Source organism: Hydra vulgaris, chromosome 09, assembly GCF_038396675.1.
Source record: "Hydra vulgaris chromosome 09, alternate assembly HydraT2T_AEP".
NCBI classification, from domain to species: Eukaryota; Metazoa; Cnidaria; class Hydrozoa; order Anthoathecata; family Hydridae; genus Hydra; species Hydra vulgaris.
In genome coordinates this window covers 35,532,135-35,558,617 of record NC_088928.1, presented here as the reverse complement: position 1 = coordinate 35,558,617, position 26,483 = coordinate 35,532,135, and the positions used below count along the sequence as shown (strand labels likewise).

The window sequence follows — 26,483 nt, the reverse complement described above, 5'->3', positions numbered from 1 at the left end:
GTATGCCATCATAGGCGCCTTTCCCCTACATAAAATAATTGCATAATAATATTCTACATAAATAATTAGATTAAATTCTACATAAACTTAAATTCTACATAAAATAATTAAATTTATTTAAATTCTAAGTTTTTTTTTCAAGTTTTGTTTTGTTGTTCACCTCCCCAAGACCAAGAAGACCACTACAGTCAAAGAGGCTGAGAACGAGGAGGCTACTTTATTGTAGTAACAAACCCTTACTTAAATTCTAAATAAAATAATTAAGATAAAAACAAACGTTTTATGTTAATTTTAAATAAAATAGTTCATACATAAATGTTTTTTCACAGTTTTTTGTATTAAGTACACATTAAGCCATTTATGTTATGCCAAAACTTTTTTTGATTAGACTATTTAAACAGTCTTTGTCTTAAACAGTTTATTTGGAAAACATTAAACAGTAATTGTTGTAAATAACATTTTCACTGCAATTGTAAATCAATTTTTTAGATAAAAAATTAAATTTATTATTAAATAATAATAAATTTAAATTTGTTATTATTATATTTAGTTAAATTTTTTTTAAAAATTTAAAACTCTGTTTTACAATTTTTTTTTTTACAGCTAAAAATTTCCAAGCTATGTTAACAAAAAGAAAACTCTTTTTAATAAATTTAATTCAAGTTACTTAAAAATGTTCATTTTACATTCAACTTTTTTGTTTATTTATTTATAGTCAAATTGATAATTTTTTTTCATCCTGTTACAAAAGTGCTAATATGCAAAAGCAGCATGAAAAATAATGGCTGGTCAACGGTCAACGACTGCCAGAAATGACTAAAATTGCTATTTTGACCTCCCAAAATGAATTCTTGCCGGTTATGGTTGACCGGTTAAATTTTTTTTTTATATTTTAATAAAAAAAGAGTTTTAAAAAACAAGGTTTCACAAGTAATAAGGATGTTATTTGGAAAATACATATACTAAAGTTTCATTAAATCGTTTAAATTTTGAAAAAGCGTTTAAAATAGTTTTGTTGTTTATGATATGCTACTTGCTAGTGGTTGTTTATAGTATGCTAATTGCTAGTGGGTCATTAAAGCGAAAAGTTTAAACAGGAAAAGATTTAAAAACATATTTTTTTTTTCAATACTGCCTGGTTTTTACCATTGTTTTTATAACGTTGCATTAAATTAACTTTTTATCCATAATTTAATGATTAAGAATTAATAACTTTATATTAATCCAACTACTTAAAATATGTTTGAATATATATTTAATTTATTGTTGTTAAAATTTTTATTTAGTAATAGTTGCATGTTAATAGAAACTTTAATGTTAATAGAAAGGCTTTAACAACCCTTAACCCATTAATTCACTTTGTTAACAAATATATTATTCATGATGTAAACTATATCTATTAAGTTTTTTTGCTTCACTTGTTTAAATTACTTTCATTTTACTGATTGTGAAAATCCTTTTTTTTTATAAATGATTGAAGTTCTTAGTTTACAGTGATAAATACAGAAACTTTTTTTTGGGAAGGGGGGCCGGGGGATTTTGATACCAAAATCAGAAAGAAAGAAGAAAAAAAAAAAGCTCCTTGTATTTACAAAAAGGGCCTTTAAATTTGCGAATAAGGCCCCCTTAAATTTGTTGGACCCCTGCAGGGTTTGGGGTAGCCTAGTATATATCTGTTATATATTGTTTAAACTTACCTTTTTACCTATTTTCTCTAGTTTTTAACTTAAAACAAAAAAGTGAGCAAAAGGAAAAAAAAAAGCAATATAATGGTATCAATTTTGTATGGTTACATCAAAGTGAACAAAAAATTCATGCAATGTTAAGAACTTTTTATAAGAATATGATAAAAAGAGCGCAGATCAATAAAGTTTATTCAAGGCCTTATTGAGCTTTAAGAGTAGGGTACTGACCTGGTTTATTATTAAATGGTGTTCAACTTTGAACCTTGATATTCAAATTTGTTATAAGTTCTGAGGGGGGGGGGGGGGTCGCATACCTTTTCCCCTCCTCCCTATTCTCCCCCTGGATCTGTCAGTGTTAGCTTGTTATTTTAATAAAAATCTTAGTCAATTTGTTTTATTTTTCTTTAAATCTTTTTATTTATTTTCTCATAAGTTTGGTCACAAATTCTAAATAAATGATTGAATTATTTATAGATAAATTTTTATTTTACTAATTGTGCATTTGCGCTTCTTTTTTTATAATAGGATTATTAAAAATTTTCTTTTTTCATAGATTTTTTTTTTACTTTATTATTATTCAAAATTGTTGTATATAATTGAGAACATTATCTCAACTATAATTTGTTTTTTTTCCAATTATTTTTCTCGTATCTTTTCACACCATTTGCAAAGTCATTGCAATGAAATAAATTATTTTTAATTAAATTGAAAATTATTAATTGCTCATTTGCACTTTTTTGAAAAAATCTTTGATTTTATTTAAAATTAAAATTATTAAAATAAAATGAATTCATTATTTTTCAAGCATTAACTTTTTTTGTATTTATAAAGTTCAGTCTTAAAGAACTATTGCTAAGATAAAAATTAAAAAAAAAAAATTTTGATCATCCAAAAAAATAATTAACCGTCAATTCCTTGTGCTTGCTGGTTGCCTTAAATTTTTTATTTTCCACGCTTTATGAGTAGTATGCAAAGATTTTGTTGAAGCCAAAATGTTCAAAAATTGTTGATAGTTTTTATTCATTGTTTTTTTTTTAACTGTTAAGAAATTCAACCATTGCAAAAATATAAAATGTTTATAACGCCAATGTTAAAACTTGTTTTGACAGTTTCACCACTGTTAAAACTTGTTTTAACAATTTTTGGTGTGAATGGGGTATAAGTAGTTAAAGTTTAAATATGTATTAGTTTTTTAAAATAAGGAATTTTTTTTTTTTTCAAACAACATATTTAAATTTAATTGATAGTTTTTCTTTATAACAATCTTTAATTTAAAGATATTTTATAAATATTTTATAAGATAAAACTTAAAATGATTTTTATTGTGGTTCTAAATTTAATTATAATGTGATACTTTAAGATACACAACTAAAGTAATTTAACTTTTAACTATTTAATAGTGTTTATTGAATAAAATATATGTACTCACCTTATGCTTTTCCATTATGCAACAAAATCTCATAACACGGGGTGTATATACAGGGCGTTAGCCAGAAATAAATTTTATACCACGCTTTTGCTGTATTGGGAATTTTTATTGTTGTAGTTCTAGAAAATGTTGGGAATTTTCTTGCAAGGGTCCTAAAAAACTCAAAAAAACACTCTTAAAAAAAAAAAGGTCATTGACTTTTGGGAATTTTAAGCCCATTGGGAATTCTGCGTTATACGCGGCACCATTGGGCTAGCTAACACCCTGATATACATAATGCTTACATACATACATAAATACATACATATGTATATAGGTATATAGGTACATACATACATACATACATACATACATACATACATACATACATACATACATACATACATACATACATACATACATACATACATACATACTTCAAATAAGTAAAAAATCAATGATGAATGTCAATCAATGATGAATCCCCTAAGTTCTTTCTTATCACCATTGACATGAAAATGTTTTAGAAAAAATAAAACATCAAAAAATGAAGAGAAAAGTTATTTCTAAAGAAATTAAAGCCAATACGTTGAATATTTTATAAAATACATTCATCTATACATAACAAAAAAAAAATTAAATAGAAAAAAAAAGCTGCTATAGTGAAGTATCTACTTTTACCTTGGTCCAAGCTGTTACACTTTTAATAATAATAAAAACTCTTAGCATGTGTAGAACAAATTATTTGAAACGCATTGGTAATTGAACTTTAAATGAAAGAGTTCTTTTGCAATTTCTTCTATTTTATCAGGTCTTGTTTTCAAGCATTAAGTAGCGCACAATTTATATACACATTTAGCAATATTACATTTGCTTTAAACGATTTTGTTTAAGCAATATTTTATTATTTTTAACATTTAAATAAATGAAAAGGTATCATTTAAGTGTATGATAAAAGCAATAATTAATTTTATGAAAAAGTTTAAACGATGATTATATAAAAAGATTTCTCACAAAAGTTTGAATGACAATTACGTTAAATATAAGCGCTATTTACATATATAATAAATTTTACTATTTCTTTAAAAAAAATGGGCTTATTTTTATCAAAATTTTTTTGTTTTGTCTTCTTTTCTCCCTTTAATGTTGCTTGTCACAATAAAGTTGATGGTAAAGTAATTAACTGGAGTTTTTATTTTGGCAGTAAGTAATATTTTTTGTTTGTTATTATCTTTTTAAAAATAAAAAACCATTAATATTTCCAAAAGCCACAATTACAAGACAAAAAAAAACAACATTTATTTAATAACATTTCTGCATTTGCTAATTGAGATAATTTTTCCATTGAACTTGTTTTGCGATAATTTTTTGTATTGTGATAATTAAAAAAAGTTAATTTTCATTAAAAAAAAATAATTTCATTCATTAAAAAAAAATAATAATAAAAAGAGAATTGTATGACACTAAAATTCACATTAAAGTAATATCCATATTAAATAAATGATATTTGTAAAATTCTAAGTTGAAAATATATATGCAGGCCTTTTCGTAAGAGATATGCGGTTGCACGCCTTATATGACCATGCATATAATCTTTTTGATAGTTTTGATAATTTGCATATTTTAAAAATGCCCTTAAAAATCAAACTAAACTGAAGAGGAAATTAAAAATAAACAAACCATAAACTGAAAAAAGAAACACAATCTTAACAAATGATAAAACAAATAAAAGACAAACTAGTAAAAATTAAAGCATAAAATTATATTTTTAATTTAGAAGTTTTAATAGTTCAAACCTAAAAATTTTTATAATTTAAAACTTATTTTAAAAAATTTAGAAAAAAGTTTTTTTTTTTAATGTTTTATTTGCTTAGTAGACATTAGAACTTATCAAAATTTCAAATTTTCAAATAATTAAATTTTAAAATAAGTTAAGCTTGAATTAGATAGCTTTAAAACTTTGATCTTTTCTAAATTTTATGAAGTGAAATACTTTTAAATTGAAAATGACATAATTTTATGCTTTTATTTTTTCTGGTTTATCTTTATTTATTTTATCATTTGTTAAGTTTTTTATTTTTTTAGTTTATTATTTTCTATTCATATCTGAAATAAAAGCTTTTGTTGTTCAAGTTTGTATTTTATGCAATTTTCGCATGAATTAAAAAAATTTAACAAAAGTATTTTATAATTATTTTTTATCTAAACCAATTTTTTAGTCAAATAATATTTGAACCATCACATCAAACCCATTTCATCTTGTGTCAACTTCTGTAAAGTATTTTTTTTAATCTCTGCTAATGAAATAATCTTGGTTTACCAGCACCAGCTCAATTTTTTTTTCAGTTGAATTCTTTCTAGTTTCATTTTTTAATAACTTAAAATAATTAGATGTTATTAATGAGTAATCAAAATTTATTGCTAACTAGATAAAGTTGTTAGTTTTCAATGTTCAGTTGTTAAATGATAATTCTTGTTGATTATTTTGGCATTTTGGATTTTGCAATGCAAAGTTAATTCCAAATAGATTTTGCAATACAAAGTTGGGCTTTGTATTTTATATATAGACTGGAAAAAAATTTATTTTTCTTTAGCTGGGAAATGTTATAAAAGTTTTGTAAACAAAGTATTTGTAAGCTTTACAAAAGTAATTATTAATTTTCTTCAAGATTAAACAGTTTTTTCTTTTTCTTTGATCTCAACTTTTCACCTGTTTATCTAATAGATTTAAGTGCATATATAACAAGCGCATATATGTTGCACTTTCTTTACTTTGTATTTTAAATTAATTTCTTATAGTAAAGTCTACCTAATTAATAATAAGATTATCTTTTTCATTTTAAAAAAGCAGAGAAATTTTGATTAAAATTATGCTGTTAAAATATTTTGTTAACAAAGCTGTAGTTGTTTTCCATAGATTTTATTAGCTATTTAAATTATTTTTTTGGGGGTGGTGGTGTTTAAAATTCTTCTAGAATTTTTTTTAGAGGTTTAGTACAGCTGTGCAGCACGCAGGGACCACTCAGCTATCTACTGCAGACCGTGAACATGTTTATCAATGGATCCTTGAGTTAGCAAGTCCTGAAACAAGGGAGCACGCTCTGTTAGAATTAAGGTATGTTTGGTTTCTTAGTGTTACAAAGAAAGCTTTATAAGTTTGCAAATATGTAAACTTTGTTAAAACAATATAAAAAGCTTACACAGTTTCTCTATGCCATAAATATGTTACTCCTTTAGAAATTAGGAGGTTTTAATTTTTCTATATATACACCTTATATTTTATATATATATACATTCAGTTTATAATGAGAGTAAAAAAACCATTTAATATATTAGTACAAAAAAGAAAAATGCGTTCTATTCTCTCATTATATGAGAGAATAGAACGCATTTTTCTTTTTTGCACTAGTATATTGAATGGTTTGATGTTGTTACAGCTAATTTCTAGAGTGGAATGTTTACTATTCTAACTAAGCACACTTGAAAAAGCAATTTGAAAAGAAATTGCTTTAGTGAAATGCAAATAGAGAATTACTATAATAAATTGAAACTTCAGAATAATTAAATTTAAAATACTTCTGCTGTTTTCTGCATTGGAACATTCCAATTCCAATAAAAAGTTAGTTGTTCAAGAATGAAAATTATTTTTGATTCATGCAAGAACCAATCTTAAAGCGATGGTATGCAATGATCAGATAAAAATAATTTGGAGATCAACATTCTTATTCAAAGAGTCAAAGTTTCCTAATTTTTTAAAATTTATATTGATTATCTTGGCGATTTCTTAATCAAGCTCAAGCGTGAAATAAATTTTTAGCACAGTAACTATCATTATTTGATCAATGCTTATCCATGAATTGCGGTATGCTCAATGATAGCATTATGGTATTAGAGAACTAAGGCAGCTTGTCAAAGAAGAAATAATCCTGATTAAAAAACGATCATTTTAATAATCAAAAGTGTCAAGAAATATGAAAATATTAACCATTTTTTTATTAATTTAACATCATAGTTTTTTAAAATAAATATATCAAAACATTGAGAGCAAAAAGTTTAATCATTGATTTATTCTTCAATATTAAATCAATAAAAACTTATAAGCACATGCATTTTTGTTTTATTATGTGTTTGTTTAACTATAATTAGTTTTGAAAAAATTGCAGTTACCTAACCGTAATTTTTTCAAATAATATTAAGCACTAATATTATTTGAAAAAATTGCAGTTAGGTAACCGCAAACATTATTAGGCACTTCAACATTTTTTTTTTAAATATAAAATGAAAACAAAACAAACTCCATAAGTTAGAGCATTAACAGTAAAAAAATAACAAATTTATCGTTATATTATTATTAGACAAAAACTTATGCAACTTTTGAACCCAAAAATTTTTTTTTTGTACGACTTTTGAGGTTTTGAACGTGTTAACATTTTTAAGAATCTCATCAATCTTTCCGTTCTTTTACAAAAGTAACAATAAATAAGACCATTATTATTTAAAACTAAGAATATAATACCAATAAAAACTATAGTAAATAGAATTTTTATGACTAGGAAACAACTCACCTTTGACATAATAATTCTGTGACGGTACTTTTTTAAAAATTTTATTTGATGGTAATGCAAAAAGGGTTTTCCAAAACAATAAACTGATTTTAAAAACTAAATTTCTGTCTTGAAAATTGACAAGTTAAGTCTTGAAAATTGACAAGTGCTAATAAAAAATTTTTTCAAAGTTAACTTTTTGGTGGGAGGCAGATTTTTGTGTGTGATTAATGCTTACTATTCAAAAATATGCACACTATTAGGGTAGTGTAATGCTGTAATTGATTTTGTTATTAAATCAAAAAAACACTAGTTACTTTCAAAAATATATATAAATTTTTTTGGGGTTATAAAATTTGGGTTATAAAATGACCATTTGGGTTACAAAATGGCCTTAATTTTTGAATCAAATTATCTCTAAAAAAAAAATCTCAAAAAAATATTTTTGGTACTGTTGTTAAGCTGTGGTACTACTTTTTGAAATAAACAAATAAAAAATAATTGTATTTTAAGTCACCAGTTAAATGATGGAAGAACATACACCTCAAACTATTTTGTCAGCATAAAACCGCAGATCTTTTTTCTTTAGCCTTGTTTTATCGATTATCTATATTACGCGCTCAGATGTTGAATTGCCTAACAATATACAAGAAATTAAGGGGTAAACAGATTCTAGCTGTTGACCAGCCTCGCACTCCTTCATCTATTAGGGTGGTGCAGATGTATTTATAATACATTGTTTCCAGTTTAGGATGTTAAATGCTGGATCTTCTTGACTCAATCCATGTGTTTTGCTTGTGTCTCTGTTTTTATGACTAGGCAACTCATTCTATTAACTCCTAATGAGGGTACAGCTCTAAAACTCAGTTTTATGGTTCTGGGGCCGGTTGGTAGTTAGGTTTCCCGAACTCTGTGGTAGCTCGCAGAGAGGCTGATTCCATCAACATCTGTAAAATATCAGAGTACTAGCAGTGCCATATGGCGTATGGATGGTGTCTCTGTTCGTACTTTTGGTGTGTATTGTCAAAGCCACATTTGGAGCCCTTTGTCACGGCTTAGAGTTTATTAATAGTAATGAGCCAATTACTTTGATTATTAATAGTGATGTGCCATCGGCAAAGGCTGATTGAGGCTAATTATAGGATTTAATGTATGTATATAAAGGTAATATCTTAATATTAGAACTTGCATATATAAGGTGTCCCTATGCACCAATTTGGTTTGGCTTAATAGCCAATACCAATACATCGGCCAATGCCGATGCATCGGTATTGGCTATTAAGCCAACCGATGTCATCGGCAGATTAATCGGTCAATAGTTAAGTCGATTAATTGGTTGTTGGTTACCAATAGCATAGGCTAGTAGGTCGAATCACTTCTGATGAATAGGTACATGTTAAATATGTAATTTAAATCCTTAATATTATTATAATACCCTTAAATAAATACATTAAACCTATTATTAGTCACAACTGGCATTAGCTGATGGCACATCACTAGTTATTAAATAGTATACTGAGTACTATCTGTGCTTTGAGTCAAGTTCTTTAACAAATTTAAAAATGACTAAAGTACCAAAAACTATAAAACACAAAAAAGCCATCTTGACATTTCTAAAGCTTTTGATAAAGTTTTGGATGCTGGTCTTCTCCATGAACTTTCTTCTTATGGTGTATCAGGTAACAACTTTAAGATGATTGAATCCTTCCTTTCCAATTGTAGTATAAAAGTTGTCCTCGATCGACAGCACTCTTCTTCATATCCTGTAACTTCAAGGTTCTATATTTGGCCCTATGCTCTTTTTAATTTACATTAAACCTCTTCCAGATATTCTCACATCAAAGGTGACATTGTTCGCTGAAGATACTACCATTTATTCTTGTCTTGATAAGAAGCCAACACTCTCTGATCACTTGGAGGGGACATTTAAGCTTGAAAAGGATCTCGCTTCTGCTACAGCATGGGGCTCACAGTTGCTGGTGAACTTTAATTCAGAAAAAACTCAATTTTTTTCAGCCAATCATTACCGCAATAATTTAGATCTTCCTATATTTATGAATGGTGATGTACTAAACGAGTCATCTACCCTCCACCTTTTAGAATTAACTCTTCCGATCTTTCTTGGAAACCATATATCAAATTCATTGCAAAATTAGCATCTGCTAAGGTTGCATCTCTTTATCGTACTCAACACTTTCTTACTCCGTATTCTATTCTTTATCTCTATAAATCTCAAATCCATCCTTGTATGGAATACTGTTGCCATATCTGGGGCGGATCTTCCAATGTTGCCCTTTCTCTTTTAGACAAGGTACAAAAACGCATTGTAAACATAGTTCGACCTTTTCTTGCGCCCAACCTCCAACCATTATCAAATCAATGTAATGTTGCAATCTTCAATCAATGTTTTCTCTTCCAGTAACTTCCAACTCTAATTAGTGGTTGCTTGCAGCCTTGTTGGAAGCGAAGATGTTGAAAAAAAATTTAAGAAGTATAAAGAGCTACTTTGCTGTTGTAGTGGAATGAGTGCACTGTTGTATATATATATGGTCAACATAAAATTTTCAACACAGGTTTCATAATAACAGCATAGAAACAAGGTCGACAAGTAAATCAATGACTGCAGACAATTTTAGGTCAGCATTATCGAATGCTGACTCTTATTCCCAGGGATATATACACACCAGACCATGTAATAAACCGTTGGACAGCATTTTATGTTAATCAAAATAATCTAGCAAGCATGTGAATATTTATACGATAAATGTTAATAAAGAATTTAATTATAAATTTAATTATTTAATATTAAAAAAATAAAAAATTAAAGCAAAATAGACATTTCACAATATGAACATTTAGAAAATAACACTTCTAGATTTGTTTTTCTTAATTAGTAAACTTGTTTTGCAGTAATTTATTTCATTGCAGTAATGAAAAATGTTAATATCCTTAAATTAAAAATAATAAAGATAATTTTATGACATCAAAATCATGACAAGCTAATCTGCTAAGCCATTTTATTTAAAACAAGGCCTGAATGTCACTATGACATTATCTTGTTGAGAAGTTTTCTGTCGTTCTGACTTAGCTAATGCTTAGTAATTACTCTGTTTTCAAAAGTCTTTCAATGTATAGCCATCTTTTGATTGTGGAATGTTCAATTCTATTAAAATCTTATTTACAGCCTCAGTTTAATATTTATTATGTATTATGAGTTTTTTAGTTAATCGAATAATTTGAATTTTGAACCTAAAGTTCGGTATTCAAAGTGTTGCTGTAAAATCATATTAAAACGCTTCAAAAAGTTGCTGTATAATTACATTAAAGCATTATAATGTGTCAATTCAGAGCGTCTGAACTCAACATCTGGGAACATCATTTCCATTAAACGCTGCAGTCTTCTATCAGAGCATGTAGAAGAACTTACCTTTCTTCATAAAAATTTGTAGACTTTTAGCATTAGGATAAGTATGGTTTGTTGATGATGATATTTTTAAATGAATTGAATGTACCCTTGTTTACCATATATATATATATATATATATATATATATATATATATATATATATATATATATATATTATATATATATATATATATATATATATATATATATATATATATATATATATATATATATATATATATATATATGTATATATATATATATATATATATAAGAAGCATGTTGAAAAAATTAAGAAATTATTCTTCAGAATCTTCTGAAATTAGTTAAAAAATAAATTTTGTTTTTTTTACAAAAACCTATTTTATAACTAGGTGGCATATTTTATAACTGGGAGGTGTATCTTAATTTTTTCAACATGCTCCTTTTACACGGTGTATCCCAAAAATAACCGAACTTTTTGGATATAAAATAAAACACACATTATATCATCATTGAAAGTTATTATTTATTCAAAATAGGTTCCATCAGACTCAATACAACGTTTGGCACGATCAACCAGCGCATGCATAGATTTTTTTATGTCATTTATAGGAATGTTCTTCAGCATCTCAGTTACAGCTGCTTGAATGGCTGGGATATTATCATAAAATGCTCCTTTCATCTTGGTTTTCAGTTTTGGAAATAGAAAATAGTCACATGGTGATAGATCAGGCAAATATGGAGGGTGGTTGATGAGAGAAATCCATTTTTTCATCAAAAGTTCGTTCACTTTTTTGGTCTTGTGAGGTGGTGCATTGTCGTGCAATAAAAACAGTTGTTTTCCTGCTGGATATTCAGGTCTAACACGACAAATTCTTTTCCACAAACGATCTAAAACGCCTAAATAGTTTTTCCTCTATTAACAGTTCGACCTTCTGGAACAAATTCCTTGTGGACAATACCCTTCAAATCATAAAAAGTAATCAATATTGTCTTGATTCGAGACTTCTTGAAACGCAATTTTTTTGGTTTTAGCTCGCCTTTGGACTTCCATTCAGTAGATTGACGCTCAGTGTCATATTTAAAACACCATGACTCATCACCAGTTATGATCGAATCACGAAAGTCTGGATCGTTTTCAACAGTTTCAACAATGTCTTTGCAATGCTCCACACAAGCGATTTTTTGGTCTTCATTTAATTCATGTGGAACAAAACGCGCACATACCTTTCTTTTACACAAATCTTAAGTTAAAATTCTCCAAAAAGTGTTTTTACTTGTATTTAATTCCTCAGCCAACATTCTCGTAGTAAAATTTGCATTGATACCAATGATTTCACGGATTTTTTCCACCAATTCAGTATGATTACTAGCTTCTGGACGACCTGGCCTCAGATCGTCATTTAAATCCTCACGACCATTTTTAAATCGTGTAAACTACGTATAAACTTGAGTACGACTCATACAATCATCACCATAAACTTTTTTAATCAATTCGTATAATTTTTTTTCAAGTTTAACACAAAATTTTGTATTCGCTCTTTGTTTCATTTTCGTTTTGTAACATTAGGACGCGTTTTTCTTTTATTGAAATGACTGTAACTTTCACATCTGTCATTCGATTTACATGAATGTAGGTGCGTTTGAAAGAGGATGAATGTATCTTTTTCATGCTGCAAATTATCAATGGATGGCGCTGCATGTTATATGATTTAAATATGAAGTTCGGTTATTTTTGGGACACACCGTGTATGTAATTAATATTCAATCCAACATATATTATTTAAAAGAGTAAAAAATTTTATAGGATAATTTTTAAGGTCCCTGCCAGGCATTTAAAACACCCAACATTTTTGCCCAAAATCAAACTGGCGGGGACCCTAAAAATTATATATATATATATATATATTTTTTTACTTAAACTTATTTTCATATAAATGGTAAATTTATATATTGATTCACGAGTTTATTTCAAAAATTAATAAAATATGAAACACCCTAAGGTCTTGTTTTAAATAAAAAATGCCTAATGCATTAGCTTAACACGATAATTGACATCATAAAATTATTTTTATTTTTTTAAGACATTAACTTTTTTAAATTACTGCATTAATATGAATTACCGCAAAATGAGTTAAATGTTTTTTAACAGCTTTTTTATTATTATTATTAATATATTATTATTATTATTAATAAAGGAATGTTTATCTTTTATTTTTTTTATTTTTGATATTAAATTATTAAATTTAACATTGCATTTTTAAAAATGTTTGATATTAACAAATTTTTTTCTCTTCTCAAGATTTGCATAAATGAATAAAAATACGATAAATTTTAAAGTTTTTAAAATAATCATTTCTTAAATTTTTAATTGCGGCTTTGCAACTACAAATGATTTTTTACTAAAAAAAAATTAGAGAGTAACAAATAAAAAAAAATTATGTCAGTTTATTTACTTTATTTATTTAAAGTTTATTATTTTATTATTAAAATTATATCGCTGAATATATCATTTATTAAAAATAATTGCTGCGATTTAACTTGCATTAAAAAAAAAAAAGTTACATTTTGTGCAAACTTTTGATGCAGCCTTTTATTTAAAATTTAATTTTGAGTTAAAAAAAATTTTTCGGAAAGAAAACCGAAAAAACAATTGCAATAAAAATGAGCTTTTTTTTTTTTAAGAACAAATAAATTTTAAAAATTGAACAATATTTAATAATTATTAAATAGATTTGGCAGTTAAGTTAAACCCAAGCATTAACTTTAATTTTAAATATACTTAAAATTAACTTAAAATAAACTTAAATATAATTAAATATTTTTTAAATCAAAGTTAAATAATTGTTATTATTTTTTTTATCAAAATAAAATTATATATTTTTATTAAATTAGTTTTAAATTAAATCATATATTAAATTAAATCATATATCAGAATTAAATTATGTTTTTATGATCTTTGCTTCAAGCTTAAAAAATGCTCTTCGCTTAACACTTTAAAACAAGGTCTGATATATATTTATTTATTTAATGAGACAGGCCTTGTTATAAAATTTTGTCGCATAACAAAAAAGTGTAATACAAGTAAATGTAACTTTACTCAATATACATAACTTTTTTTTTTTATAAATTTATTTACTTTAGGTGCTTTATGACACCTAAAAAAAATAAGTCCTTACGGTTTATCACAGAGCACCACGAAAGTGCATTTGAAAGGAAGCTCATGCCTTTCTTTCTTACCAATGTTATAAAACTTTCCCATACGCGGTATTGAACCACGGGTCTCCAGATTTTGAGGCATGCGCACTAACCACTGCGCTATGGCTGCTCAATATTTCCAAACATATTTACACATTGTTAAAATTTAAATTTCATCATTTGCATTTTTTTCTAAGTAAATTTTTATAAAAATAAAAAGCATTTGGTTTTATAAAAAGCATATTGAAAATGAAAATTGTTGTCAAAAAAAAAAAAATGCTTGTAATGAAAAAATACAATTTTTTCATTTCTATTTAAAAACCATATTTATTCATTAAAATCTTATATAGTAATAATTATATCAAATTATTATTTTTGAAATTTTTCACTTTGTTTTTATAATCCAACGTGACCTACTCTTGAAAAACATTTTCTTTGATAATACTAGGGTCACAACAAATCTTCCAGGGCCGTGACCCAACAAATCTTTCATGTCATAACATGAAATAATGATGGCAAATGTCTAATGACATTTGCAATTATGATTTCATAATGTTATGACATAATGTCATGATGTCAAATGTCATTAGACATTTGAAGTCAAATTTAGTAATGAAATTTATACTTTGACTTTTGTATTAACTTAGTAAAAAGCGTGAAGTTGTTGCTGATCTTGCTCCAATGCTCTGGCATTCTTTCGGTACAATAGCAGCTCTATTGCAAGAAATCGTTAATATATACCCTATGGTCAACCCTCCTAGTCTAACAGTAAGAAAATTTTTAAATTTATGTAAAATATTTAAATTTTAAAAAATAAATTTTGTTGAAAAATTCTTATGCAAGAATAATTTTTGATCTTGGTAAAATGTTAATTTCATTATGCTTTAATTTTTTGACGTTTGATGCATATCTTGTCTAGAAATTTGTATACAAAAAAATTTGACTGGAAATGGAGCAAAATGCCATAAATCAATACTCCCAAGAGAATATTTTTCAAATAAAATAAACTAGTTTTAGAAATAGGCTTATTTGAGTCAGGTGCTCAATTACTTGTGTAACAGTTTGACATTTCAAAAATGTGACAATTTTGCTGATAAAAAGTTTTTTAAAAAAAGGCAAAAAAGCATTTCTAAACTTTATACTTTAAACTTTGTCAATTTTTTTGATTCTCAAATTATATTATTTAATAATATTATTTTCAATCTGTATTATTTTTATAAATTTTCAACAAATAAATCTTGCTCTTAAAAGTGGATCAGAAGCAAAACCTAAAATTTTTGTTTTCAGAATATCACACAGTGGATCAGAAGCAAAACCTAAAATTTTTGTTTTCAGAATATCAAACAGTGAATCAGAAACAAAAACTTTAAATTTAAGTAATGTCATTTTATTTAATGAAAAATATCAGTTAAAAATGTTTAATATATAAAATTAATTTATGCATAATTTTTGCCATCTTTTGGCTGAGCAATCATTTTATTATAATTGTCATTTAATGTGATAATTGTCAATTTATAGCCAGGCTAAACTATATTATAAATAGACCTATCTTGAAAAAAAATTAACCTGGTACAGACTTCTTACAAGTATGATTCTATACTCCTATCATTAAATCAAACTAATTATGGGCACAAAATAGTAGAATAGATTGCTTATTTTTTCATATAAGGGTCACTTACGTGTTCATCATTTTGTATTTTTACATAAGTATACCATATTATATATTGTTGAATTGACAGTTGTTTTTATTATTATTATTTTTTTCCAATTTTAGATTAATAGATATGCACCTATATAAGAAATAAACTGCAAAAAATGGATTAAATCTGTAAGCTGGTTGAATATGTGTAAAAAGTAGCACCTAACAAATTTTCATACATAAAACCAACATTATCAGCATGCATTTATCAATATAATTATCAAATACAAAAAAAATTTTTAAATAAAAAGACAAAATTTGTAAAACTCAGACTTTTTTTTGTAGATGTGAAGATGTTTTGCACATGTTTTGCACATGCATAAAAGTTTGCAAAAAAAAATCTTTTACAAAACAATCATTGGTCTAAGAAAGTTTGCTTCAGTTATATTATGTGAGTCTTTGCCAACTATATAGCAAATACTTTTTCCAAGAATCTTTTTTGAAAATTTTTTCCACTGACAATGATTAGAAAATTCATAGTTTTATTTTTGTTAATTAAAAAAATGGTTCCTCAAACAATTCTATAAACAGATTTGTAGTGTGAGTAAAATAGTGATTTTATTTAGGTTAAGTTTTTAAAGATGAGAGATAAAAATTTTTAATAAAATATTCATAATAGTATAAAATTTTACACTAGCCTAAAGTAAAAAAAAATATAGTTTTTACTTTTGAAAATGTTTTTGCTTTTATTTATTTTTAATATAAACTAAATACATCTTTTACATATTAATTTTTTATAAAAAGTTTTTCTTAATTCCATAAAAATCTAAATTTCTAATGTTTTAAATAATTGTATAATAATACAACAAACATTTTGCCAGAACACATAAATTTCAAAGTATTTTCAAGGCAAAATTTCTTTAAAAATGTTAAAAAATTATTCAAATTGCAATAAATTATTCAAACGGAGTTATTTATAGCAGCTCTTCAGATCTATATATATATATATATATATATATATATATATATATATATATATATATATATATATATATATATATATATATATATATATATATATATATGAGTAAATGTTCCAGGTAACAAAAGAAAAACTATTCAAACTAAGATGAGTAAAATATATTTATTATTTAAATTTTGACAAATATTTAAAAAAAATTTTCTCTAACACAGAAGGCCTTTGATATAAAATCTTCAGCTGAAGATTTTATATGAAAGGCCTTCTCTGATTCATCAATTAGTGGAGGTGTGATTAGTTAGAATAGGGTTTTATTTGCCAATATTGGTGTTGGAGAAAGTGTTGGTGTTGGAGAAAGTGTTGGTGTTGGAGAAAGTGTTGGTGTTGGAGAAAGTGTTGGTGTTGGAGAAAGTGTTGGTGTTGGAGAAAGTGTTGGTGTTGGAGAAAGTGTTGGTGTTGGAGAAAGTGTTGGTGTTGGAGAAAGTGTTGGTGTTGGAGAAAGGGCTAGTATAAAAAGTTGCTTTTATATTAGGCGTGAAGAAGCAAAAATATAAAAAGATAGATTACTTTAAATTTAAAAAATATATATATAAAAATATAGTTTACTTTATTATAAATGGTATTGGTAAAATCTTTGTTTTCAAAAATGAAAAGTATAAAAAAAGTAGTTACAAAAATGCAAATTGAAAATAAATAGAATAAATTAGAAAAATAGTTAATAGGAAAAAAATTTATTATAAAAAATATAAACAAACCAAAGTATATTTTTAAGTTCATTAATGAAGAAGTGCAGTGCACAAATGGCAAATGTTTCCTTGTTTTCTTATTTAAATTTGACATTATGGAGCAATTCAAAAAAATTTTTACAACAGGTTAGGCCTTCAGATATGTTTCACAGATTAAATCATTTTTTTGATTCACTTAAAACCAACAACATTATTCAAGCTTCTTATACTCAATCTTTTATTATTAAAATTTTCCATGTTCTACGAAAATTGCCTTAATTCACTTTTAGGCTCACCAATCAAACCGAGTCTGCAATGCATTGGCACTTCTTCAGTGTGTGGCATCCCATCAAGAAACCAGATCACCATTTTTGCAAGGTTTTATTCTTAAATTAACTTAAACTATGCTGAATTGTTGTTAGTAAAAGTTTTTTTTTTTTAATGTATTTAAAAAAAGTATTAGAGTAGTTCTCAAACAAGCTACAAAAACTTTATAATTATAATTAACAAAAAAAACTTTTTGTTTACCTTTGTTTTCAATATGAAAAGTGAATTTTGCTTATTTGAAAAGCACATTTTTTAAAGGGATTTTTGAGACTAAGTATATTAATATTTTGTCTTTCGAAATGAAATAGATTTTAAACACTGATTCTTATAAAAATATTGTTGTTTTTAACATGTTATTTAATAAGATTGTCTTAGTAAGTAACAATTTTTAAAAAACTCTGAGTTTTTGCAAAACTCAGCATTTTATATTCATTTTTAATTTTTCAACTCAAGCTCAAATTCCATTGTTTCTCTATCCATTCTTACACACCACAAGTAAAACAAGACCATTTGAATATTTGCGGTTGACCAGTCTAGGAGTTGTTGGAGCTCTAGTAAAGGTATTAACTTTTATTTGTTTTTGTTGTTGCTGACATAAAAAAAATCCGTATTTTGTTGACACAAAAAAAAAATTAAAATGCAAGACCGGAATTATTTTTTTAAATTGATAGACTGCCTGCCCCAACCAAACCCTCAGTCGATGTAGCAGCACTCCCTTGCGAGTCAGACTATAAGATAGTCGATATAGCAGCACTCCATTGCAAGTCAGGCTATTTGTCAGTCGATGTAGCAGCACTCCATTGCAAGTCAGGCTATTTGTCAGTCGATGTAGTAGCACTCCGTTGCGAGTCAGGCTATAAGATAGTCGACGTAGCAACACTCCGCATATAATTTACAATAAAAAAATTAAAATAAAAACATTTTATTAAAAAAAATTAAAATAAAAAAATTGTTTATAGTATTAAAAACATTCAGAATGTTTTTAAAGACATTCTGGTCAATTAAATTTCCGTTTTTGCGGTTTTTAAAAAAAATGATTAATTTGTAATTAAATTAATGATTTTAACTTTCTGACAACATGGAAATGTTGGACGAAAGTCAAAAGTAATTAAAAGCAACTTATTTGTTGGCATAAGAATCATTTTTACTCCCAAATGCGACAATTTATATATAAATGTATATATATCGTCCCCTCAGTATTATCTTGTTCTATGTCGCTAAACTATGGTTTTGAAAAAAAGGCATTTGAATTTTCAAAAGCCCTAAAAATGTTCAAAATAAACTTTGCACCAAATTTTGTTATTATAAAATTGTCAAGGTCAATATATAATACCCTTATAAACCATTTTTAGAAAATTATTGTGTATTTAGTGTTTAAAAAAATGATTTTTGACTTTTGAGGTAGAACAAATTACTGACAAACTTTACAAAATACAAAAATTGTATAATGTTCTATGTCAATTTCTTTGGGTTTTTTTAATTATAGTTTGTCCAAACATGCACAAATGTCTTATTTGGTGAATGTTTTGAATGTATTTCTTACCAAGGACGGATACAAAGATGGGAGTATCCCTCCCCCCCCTCCCCCCATCTTAAGAATTATCAATCTTCAAAATATTATTGATAGAAATTAAAAAAAAAATAAAAACACAAAATATTATTTTGCAACATTTGAATTTTTGGCAAAAAAAAGTTAGTTATATACACATTTAATATATTTATTAGTAAACTAATTTATAAGCATTTTTTACGCTCTTCGCGTGCATCTTATTTTTGTTCAATATGACTTAGATGCTGAGCCTGTTCACAATCATTTAAAGTACCTTCAGCACTTTTGATTTTAAAAAATTTACACTAATTACACCTATCTTTTTTTCTTTGCCGGAAAGAATTATTGAACTTAGTTAGAAAAATGATCAAATAAAACAGTGGTTTTAGCTGAAAAAATCGTTTTTTTTGGTCATATAACCCCCTCCCCCCTAGTACAATGACCTGGATCCACCCCTGTTTTAGACATTATTTGGTTGTGTTCAAGTAAAACATATTTTTTTTCATGAAACAATTATATTAAGACATAAAAATAGTTAAGAAAAGTACATGGGAGATGCACATGAATTACTAAACACAAAGAGTTGCCATATAATTTCTATCAATCTCAGGCATGTAGGGCATCATTTTTTTAATATCTTCATTCTTTTCTTTTGAAAGTAAGTGGCTTTTTTTGGTCTGAATTGACAATTTTGGTGCAGTTATGGGATATGCTGTAGATTTCTTTTTTCTTAATGATTGGGCACCTGCAAAAACTGAGGTGAAGCCGTCTGCATGTTTTGTTTTAAATAAAATAGTAAAAATATGATTGGAATAGTATTTTAATTGCTTTACTTGAGTAAAGGGCACTTTGGTAAAGTTATAGCTTTTAGCTCTAGCTTGAATATTTAAAAAATCAACATCTTTCATCTGCAGGATATTGAAAGGTTTCTGTCGCCTAACAGACTTTAGTATTCTGATCAGACCCAGTGGACTGTATACCTCAGTTTTTTTTAATTTTTGGTCAATGCTGCTATGAACCGCATCAACCTCTTGAACACAGCCATGTCCGCTTGCAGAAAACTTTTGAGTGATAGATTCAACATCAGGATGAGCATTTAAAAAATGCTTTATTGCCGTGCTCATAATACTGTTTCTATTTTGCGGAACGCAAGAATCTGACCATAAAATGAGGTTCTTAAGTTGTGGATGGGTGGTAAGCACAGATTCTAAAATTTGTAGGATTGCAGATGCCAAATCATTTCCGGCTCTGCCAGATTGGCTTTCAGACCAGATACAACAATAAACATCTTTATCTAAAGAAAGATGTGCTGTCATGTTATAAACAGACAGCTTCCTAAGATAAATAAAGTTGGATATCTCAGCCTTGGGAACTGTTAAAACATTTTGTAAATCAAAACAGAGAACAGGATGTCCTGACTGTCTGTCTTTTTTGCGCTCTTCGCGTGCATCTTCTTTTTGTTCAATATGACTTAGATGCTGAGCCCGTTCACAATCACTTAAAATACCTTCAGCACTTTTGATTTTAAAAATTTCACACTTATCACACCTATCTTTTTTTCTTTGCTGGAAAGAAATATTGAACTCAGTTAAAAAAATTTCAGAGTATAAGTACTTTTTAGCCGGTTGAAATCGTTTTTGCTGACAAAAGTCTTGGTAAAGCTCATACAGTCGACTAATAGACAATTCAGACTCAAAGTATTTTCTATTTGTATTAGCACGGCAATAGTGCGAGTCTATAACCGGAATACTATATGTGTGTTTCCTAACGCCATCTCTGACCGCGTCAGGAATTTTCTTTTTTGTATGTTTACCTTGTTTTCTTGGGGTAGGCGTGTTTGTATCTGTTTGGAAATGTTTATAAAAATATGAAATTCTTTGTTGGCTTATGTCAAGAGTGTTTAAAAAGAAAGGTTTGCAAACTCTGATGGGAATCCCTGCCAGGTGAAAAAAGTAGGCAAATGAGTATTGCCGCCTCGATGAAATTGCAAGTGTTCGTTTAGTTTTTTTCACAATACGTGTTGTATTTTCACTATAAAAGTGTGCTTTGAGGTCATCATTGAGTCCCCAAAATTTGTTAAATAGTAACTCCCGTTGCTCTTGCAGAAAATAAATGTGGCATTTAAATTTACAGTTAGTACAGTCCTTCTCATTATTGATCTCTCTATTTCTTCTTATCACTTTATTCCTGCTTTTATACTCGTGGCCAGCTTGACGCCTTTTTTTATTGACATTGCATTTCCAGCTATCTGGATTTCTGGTTCTTTTACGTCCAACCTTTTTTTTTGTCGAGAGTTGCTCTATTGGCACAACTATTTCTAAATCCGTATGTAGTAGCTTATTGTGGAAACTTGAATCGACACTGTAGAAATAAAAAGTAAACTTTAGCTACATTTAAAAACAACATAATATTAAAAAAAAATCAAAAATTAATGACAATTGGAATTTCATAAGCATCGTAATTAGCAGGGTAATATAAGTTATTTTTTTACAGTTAGGAAATAATATAAAGAATTTAGTCTTACTTAAAGACTTTGCACAATATATATATAGTTATTTAAAGGCACAATATATATAGTTATACATATAGTTATATATATATATAGTTATACATATAGATTTATAGTTAGTTAACTACTAGTACTGTGCATGAGAGCTAGTCTTAAGTTATTTTAACCCTTTAATGCACGATATTTATATAATAGTTGATAATGCATGATATAATAGTTGACTATTTTATCGTTAAAAGAACATAAAATGGAATCCAATTATCGGAAAAATAAAATTTTCCTTTTTATCTTCAAATTTTAAAATTACCATAGTAATAGAAACTACTTACGAGTCGGTATTAAGTAATTCAAAGTCAACTGTTTCTTTTGTAACTAAACCAATAAACTTACTTGACGACATTTTGAAAATATCAAAATAAAAAGTCACGTGACTTGCGCTACAACATTGATTTGCAGATTTGGGCATTAGAACATTATAATACTAAAATGTTTTAAAAAAGTGAAATAGAATAAGATAAAACTAACAAAATACGTAAAATTGTAATTAGAACAAAGTCAAATTGAATAAATCTTGACGAAGCAGAGAAGGTAATAATTTATTGATAAGTGGAAATAATACATTATACTTTTTTAAACAATAAAAATTGGTTTTTTCAAAAAAAAAAATTTGTAGACAGAACAAGATAATACTGAGGGGACGATATATATATATATATATATATATATATATATATATATATATATATATATATATATATATATATATATATATATATATATATATATATATATATATATTATATATATATATACACATAGAGAGAGAGAGAGAAAGAGAGAGAGAGAGAGATTGTTGCATTTAGGAGTACAGAAGGAAAAAAATGATTCTTATGCCAACAAATACATCACTTTTAATTACTTTTGACTTTCGTCCAACATTTGCATGTTGTCAGAAAGTAAAAACCATTAATTTAATTACAAATTAATCGTTTTTAAAAAACAAAAGCAAAAACGCAAATTTAATTGACCAGAATGTTTTTAAAAACATTCAGAATGTTTTTAATAAAATAAGCAATGTTTTTGTTTTTATTTTTTTTAATAAAATGTTTTTATTTTTATTTATTTTTACTGTAAATCATGCGGGGAGTGTTACTACATCGACTATCTTATAGCCTGACTCGCAACAAAGTGCTGCTACATCAACTGACAAATAGCCTGACTCGCAACAGAGTGCTGCTACATCGACTGACAAATAGCCTGACTCGCAATAGAGTGTTGCTACATTGACTATCTTATAGCCTGACTCGCAAGGGAGTGCTGCTACATCGACTGAGGGTTTGGTTTGGGCAGGCAGTCTATCAAGTAACAAAAAAAAATTCTGGTCTTGCATTTTAATTTTTACTTTTTGTCAACAAAACTTCCTGACAACCAGTTAGGAGTTATATATATATATATATATATAGATTAAATTTCAAACTTACAAATGAATTTATTAAAGCAATCACTTACAATATCTCTCAATTTATTTGCCCTAGACTGATGATCAAGAAGTTATAACTTTCCTGCTGTCTACTGAAATTATTCCGTTGTGTCTCAGAATTATGGAAGCAGGAAGTGAACTGTCAAAAACTGTATGCTTTGAATATTTTTTGTGTTTTAAATTTTATGTTTGTTATGTGTTAAGCATTGGTTTTGAATATTTAATTGATGGATTTCAACAGCAGAAATGTTTTTTTTTTTTCAAAAAGCACAAAAAACACTGTAAAATAGGTTGGTTTTGATTTCCCTTTGTGCTCATGTTTTTCATTTATATTTTATTTTTTAATAGTTATGGCTCCTAATATTTTTTTTTACAAAATGTTTTTTTTTTTTTTTTTTTTGTAACTTATATGAAATAACTCATAAGAACTTATAATAAATAAATCTTAATTTCTTCCTAAATCTTTTATTTCTAAAAATTTTGGTTAAAAAACATTTTAATAATAGTTTCTTTAAATAAAATTTTTGAAATCAAATTATTTTTTTTTTTATTACGAGTATTTTTCATTATTTTTTTTGAGTTTCCAAACATTTTCACATTTCCAAACTTTGAAGTTTGAAAATATAACATAATTTATTTCAGCTTTAAAAACAATGCAACTTTCTATGCTTTTTGTACTTTACTAATTGATTGTTGAAACAATGGGTACGAGGTGCATAAATGGTAAAGTGCAAACATTTTTGTGAATCATGTTTTTATCAGTAGTTGATAATGTAATAGATTTTTAGCGTTTGTTTAATCTGTTCTTTTAAATATAACGCAAAAAAGTAGATATTTTACCTGTTTGCTAAAAGTTGATATATTACCAGTTTGCAAAAAAGTCTGTATTTTACTGGTTTGCAAAAAATCAGGTATTTTACCGGTTTGGATTTTACCAACAACTGTGACTAATCTCTTGGACGTTTAAGCTTTAATTTTTTTATCTTAACAGGTTTTTCAGAAGCTTTTTTAGGACAATAATCTTTGTTGACCTATCAGGTTTATGTTAATTAAGCCTGGATCAAGGTAACAGGTGTTGTTATTATTTTTTTTAACAATACTTGGAAGCAATCTTTTGTTATTTTATTATTTTGTACTTCTATCACATAAGGCTTGTGAAAAAGACCAAATTCATAAATTGCCATAAAATAATATAACTATGAAAAATTGTATGAAAAAACCAATGAAATATTGCCATGAATGGAATTTTTAAGAAATGCTGTACATCATAAATAATAAAATTCACCTTGCTTTGGCTTACAGGACACTTGATGACAATTGTTTTTCCTTCATTTTACATACTGAGGACTTTGCAAAGGAGTTTCAAAGAAATCCACAACAATAATGCCATAAAACTTATACAGTTTTGCAGTCCACTATAAGAAAAGTTTTTGTTCAATTGAAACAAAAAATTTTCGGATTACTAAAGCAAATGAATCTTCAAATTACAAAAGCAAATGAATCTTCAGATTACAAAAGCAAATGAATCTTCAGATTATTGAGTTTAGTAAAAATTAGCCGAGGTAAAAAAAAAATTTATGTTGCAAACTAGAGTTATGATAAAGTTTAGACAAACGCTTTTCTGCTTTATGCTTTTCTGGTTGCTGTGTCTGGTTGTGCCTTTCTGATTAAGATTAAGCAGTTTTCAATTATCAAAAGTTAATACTTAGATACAATCGATTAGTAAACAACTAATGCCTTTTTTTAAAGAGTATCGCAGTGACAGATGATACTTATTTTAACCTGATCAGAAGATTACACTGAGCCAAAACAATCATAATTTAAAAAAAAAAAAGGTCTAGGTAAAGAACTGCTCGGCATTTTGTAATAGAATAAATGATTCCAGAAAGTTGACAAGAATCTTATAAAAGGCAAAGTGATATTGTTTTAAATTGGAAAAGTTGGAACTTATAGATTGGTAGAAAAAAAAATTTATTTGAACTAATGAAGTGATTAGAATTCTGCAAAAAAAATTTTGTATATAGCTTTAAAACCATAGATATACATTTTTACGGATCTTTATTAAACATCTGGTAATATATGCATATATATACATGTTCAATTAATGCATATATATACTACAATTAGTCAACATGTTGACTAATTGTAGTATATATATGCACTACTTTAATTGTAGATCATTTTTCAATAGGTCGCAACTTTTATTCTTCAAAAAATTTTACTTGATGAAACTGGTCTCTCTTATATTTGCCAAACATATGAAAGATTTTCACATGTGGCTATGATACTGGTGCGTATTGTTACATATATGTTGTTAACGTTTCTTTTTGTACATTTTATATATTATTATATCGTATTATTATTGCTATATGCTATAAATATTTTTACTTTAAGATTATATTTGTTGCATAATTTTTTTTCCCTATTTTCAGGGGAAAATGGTAATAGCGCTAGCCAAAGAACCTTCCACTCGTCTTTTAAAACACGTAGTTAGATGCTATTTACGACTTTCAGACAACCCCAGGTTTCTAGCTTATACTAAAATTAATTAAATGTAAATTTATTGTTTTAAGGTAACTATAACATTTAAAAACTAGTAAATTATTTTCTCGAAAACGTTATAAGTTAAGACACAATGTGTTAAGTTAAAGTCAGTAATTTATTTGGTTAAAATATTTTTTTATTTCAAAGAGCTCGTGAAGCACTTCGTCAATGTTTACCAGAGTATCTTAAAGACAACACTTTTGCAAATTGTTTGAAGGACGATACTTCTACTAAGAGATGGCTCTCGCAACTTATGAAAAATCTTCAAGATGTACCTGCTCCAACTTTAAGTGATCAACGTGGCATTCCTATGCCTCCTTAAAAACATTTTAAGTCAAAGATAATTGCGGTGAGTTGTAGTAGATATTCGCACATCTAAAGATATTGCAGTTTATTAATACTGAAATATATCATGAAAAACGTTTTTCAAAATAACATAAATTATGTTTGTCATATTTTATGAGTGTAATAACTTTGTCTAAAAAATAAACAAATTGTTTTAATACTA

At 26.7% G+C, this 26,483-nt stretch overlaps 2 protein-coding genes across 3 annotated transcripts in view; one reads left to right on the top strand and one right to left on the bottom strand.

Annotated features, from left to right (window-relative positions):
* LOC100207934 (CCR4-NOT transcription complex subunit 9) overlaps positions 1–26,483 on the top strand; it is a 32,048-nt gene extending 5,565 nt beyond the window's left edge. For both annotated transcript variants that reach the window (XM_065805524.1, XM_065805525.1), the window contains exons 3-10: positions 6,081–6,208; positions 14,871–14,991; positions 17,857–17,944; positions 18,347–18,453; positions 23,487–23,582; positions 25,623–25,721; positions 25,864–25,955; positions 26,123–26,483. In XM_065805524.1, coding sequence (XP_065661596.1) covers positions 6,081–6,208; positions 14,871–14,991; positions 17,857–17,944; positions 18,347–18,453; positions 23,487–23,582; positions 25,623–25,721; positions 25,864–25,955; positions 26,123–26,297 — 906 coding nt within the window. In that variant the 3' untranslated portion in view covers positions 26,298–26,483. The remainder of the gene's footprint in view (positions 1–6,080; positions 6,209–14,870; positions 14,992–17,856; positions 17,945–18,346; positions 18,454–23,486; positions 23,583–25,622; positions 25,722–25,863; positions 25,956–26,122) is intronic.
* Positions 20,012–22,442, bottom strand: LOC136084946 (uncharacterized). Its single transcript, XM_065806347.1, has 2 exons — positions 22,281–22,442; positions 20,012–21,803 (listed from the first exon to the last, which is right to left on the bottom strand). The coding sequence occupies exons 1-2, from the start codon at positions 22,415–22,417 to the stop codon at positions 20,012–20,014; spliced, it is 1,929 nt and encodes a 642-aa protein (XP_065662419.1). The 5' UTR covers positions 22,418–22,442.

Excerpts from the sequence above, each read along its gene's own strand:
- LOC136084946 (XM_065806347.1), bottom strand. The coding sequence starts at position 22,417 with ATGCCCAAATCTGCAAATCAATGTTGTAGCGCAAGTCACGTGACTTTT. Across the intron at positions 21,804-22,280 it reads GAATTACTTAATACCGACTC|TGTCGATTCAAGTTTCCACA; the intron begins GTAAGTAGTTTC and ends TTATTTCTACAG.